The 1,515-nt window shown below is 57.4% G+C and overlaps 1 protein-coding gene across 1 annotated transcript; it reads left to right on the forward strand.

The window, feature by feature from the left end:
• Positions 1 to 62: 62 nt before the first annotated feature.
• SPRG_20171 (hypothetical protein) lies at positions 63 to 1,432 on the forward strand (the record flags this gene model as incomplete). Its single annotated transcript, XM_012345574.1, has 2 exons — positions 63 to 826; positions 862 to 1,432. 2 exons carry the CDS (start codon positions 63 to 65, stop codon positions 1,430 to 1,432), a joined length of 1,335 nt encoding a protein of 444 aa, XP_012200964.1.
• Between the last annotated feature and the right edge of the window lie 83 nt (positions 1,433 to 1,515).

Raw genomic sequence — 1,515 nt, forward strand, 5'->3', positions numbered from 1 at the left:
ACGACAACATCTCGGACATCATCTACCAGACGATCAACTACGGCATTGCGATCATCGGTGGTATGGTGTCGCACTACCGACAAGAGCTCATTCGCCGGCGCAACTATGCGCTCAAGCTGCCGTTCACGGGCCTCGACGATGAAGAGCCTCTGGACCTCTTTGGCGAGAGTTACTCGGAAGAGCGGCTCATGGACCCATTCAACTTGAGCTTCCGCAACCTCGACGTCGAGGAGTGCTTTTGCCGCATGTGGTACCTCATCGACCCGCACCCGTACGAGAACCCGAACCGCGGTGACATCCACGAGAACGTCTACATGACGATCCGGTTCGCCGTCCTCGGCGTCTTCCTCTCGCAAGTCGTGCTCGGCATCCAGGACATCAAGCTCCTCTTCATGAAGGACTTCAAGTTTGAGTACGGCATGGCGGCGATCATCCGCTTTGCGATCGTCGTGCCGCTGTACCTGGCCAGCTTTTACTTTATGTACATCCTCGGCCGCAAGTACTTTGAAATGTACCTGCGCAAGTCGGCGGCGGAAGCCGAGACGTTTGAGTTTGCGATCGACATCAACGAGAACGAGGCGCCGACGTCGGACGACAGCTTTAAGGGCTTCAAGTACGCGTCGACGCGCATGAAGAAGAAGCCGACGACGCTCACCAAGAACAAGAGCATCAAGGAGAAGATCGAGGGCCAGAAGGAGCGCTGGGTCGACACAAAGGGCGGCTACGTGCGTACGGCGCAGATCTTCCTCACGATCATCATCTCGCTGCACGTGATCTTGATGATGATCCTCCTGCTCCAGGTACATACTTATTTTCGACTCGCATTGTCTCATCTTGGTTGCTTCTCTAGGTCGGTCGCAGCTTCATCTACACGCACTCGAGCAAGCAGAAGAACGCGGCCAAGCCCAACGTCTACTTCATGGGCTTCCTCAACGCGCTCCTCTCGGTGCACCGGTCGGGCTTCAAGATCCGGTTCGTCTACTCGTCGCGCGTCTCGTGGGCGATGGTGATCCTCTTCATCTTCTTCGCTTCGCACAACTTGCATTTCGACCCGTGGGAGTATCTCTGGGCCGAGTACTCGTGCTACCTCGTCGCGATCCAGTTCCTCGGCATGATGATCTCGCACGAGGAAGAGTCGCTGCGTCGGTCCTTTTTCGTCCTCAAGTCGATGCGCATGCTCGAGTTTGAAAAGTGGTTTGCCGGCGTCCTCCGCATCCAAAAGGGCGTCCGCAAGTTCCTCGCGCGCCACCGCGAGCGCCAGATCGCCAAGGGCGAGGTGCCGACGACCAAGGCCGTCTCCAAGCCGCCGGCACCCAAGGTGGCCCACGCCCAAAGCTTCCTCGCGATGGCCTCCAAGATGGGCGTCCAGGCCCAAGCGATCCAGATCGCTGTCGTCCTCTTCGACGTCATTTGGTCGGCCGCCAACCCGTAGGAGGTTGTTGTCGGTCTCTGTATTCTAAAAACCTTCCGTTTTCATGTTCTGGTGTGGCTGGCTCCTTGAGAATGGATGGTCAG

Source organism: Saprolegnia parasitica (genome assembly GCF_000151545.1).
Source record: "Saprolegnia parasitica CBS 223.65 unplaced genomic scaffold supercont2.23, whole genome shotgun sequence".
NCBI classification, from domain to species: domain Eukaryota; phylum Oomycota; class Saprolegniomycetes; order Saprolegniales; family Saprolegniaceae; genus Saprolegnia; species Saprolegnia parasitica.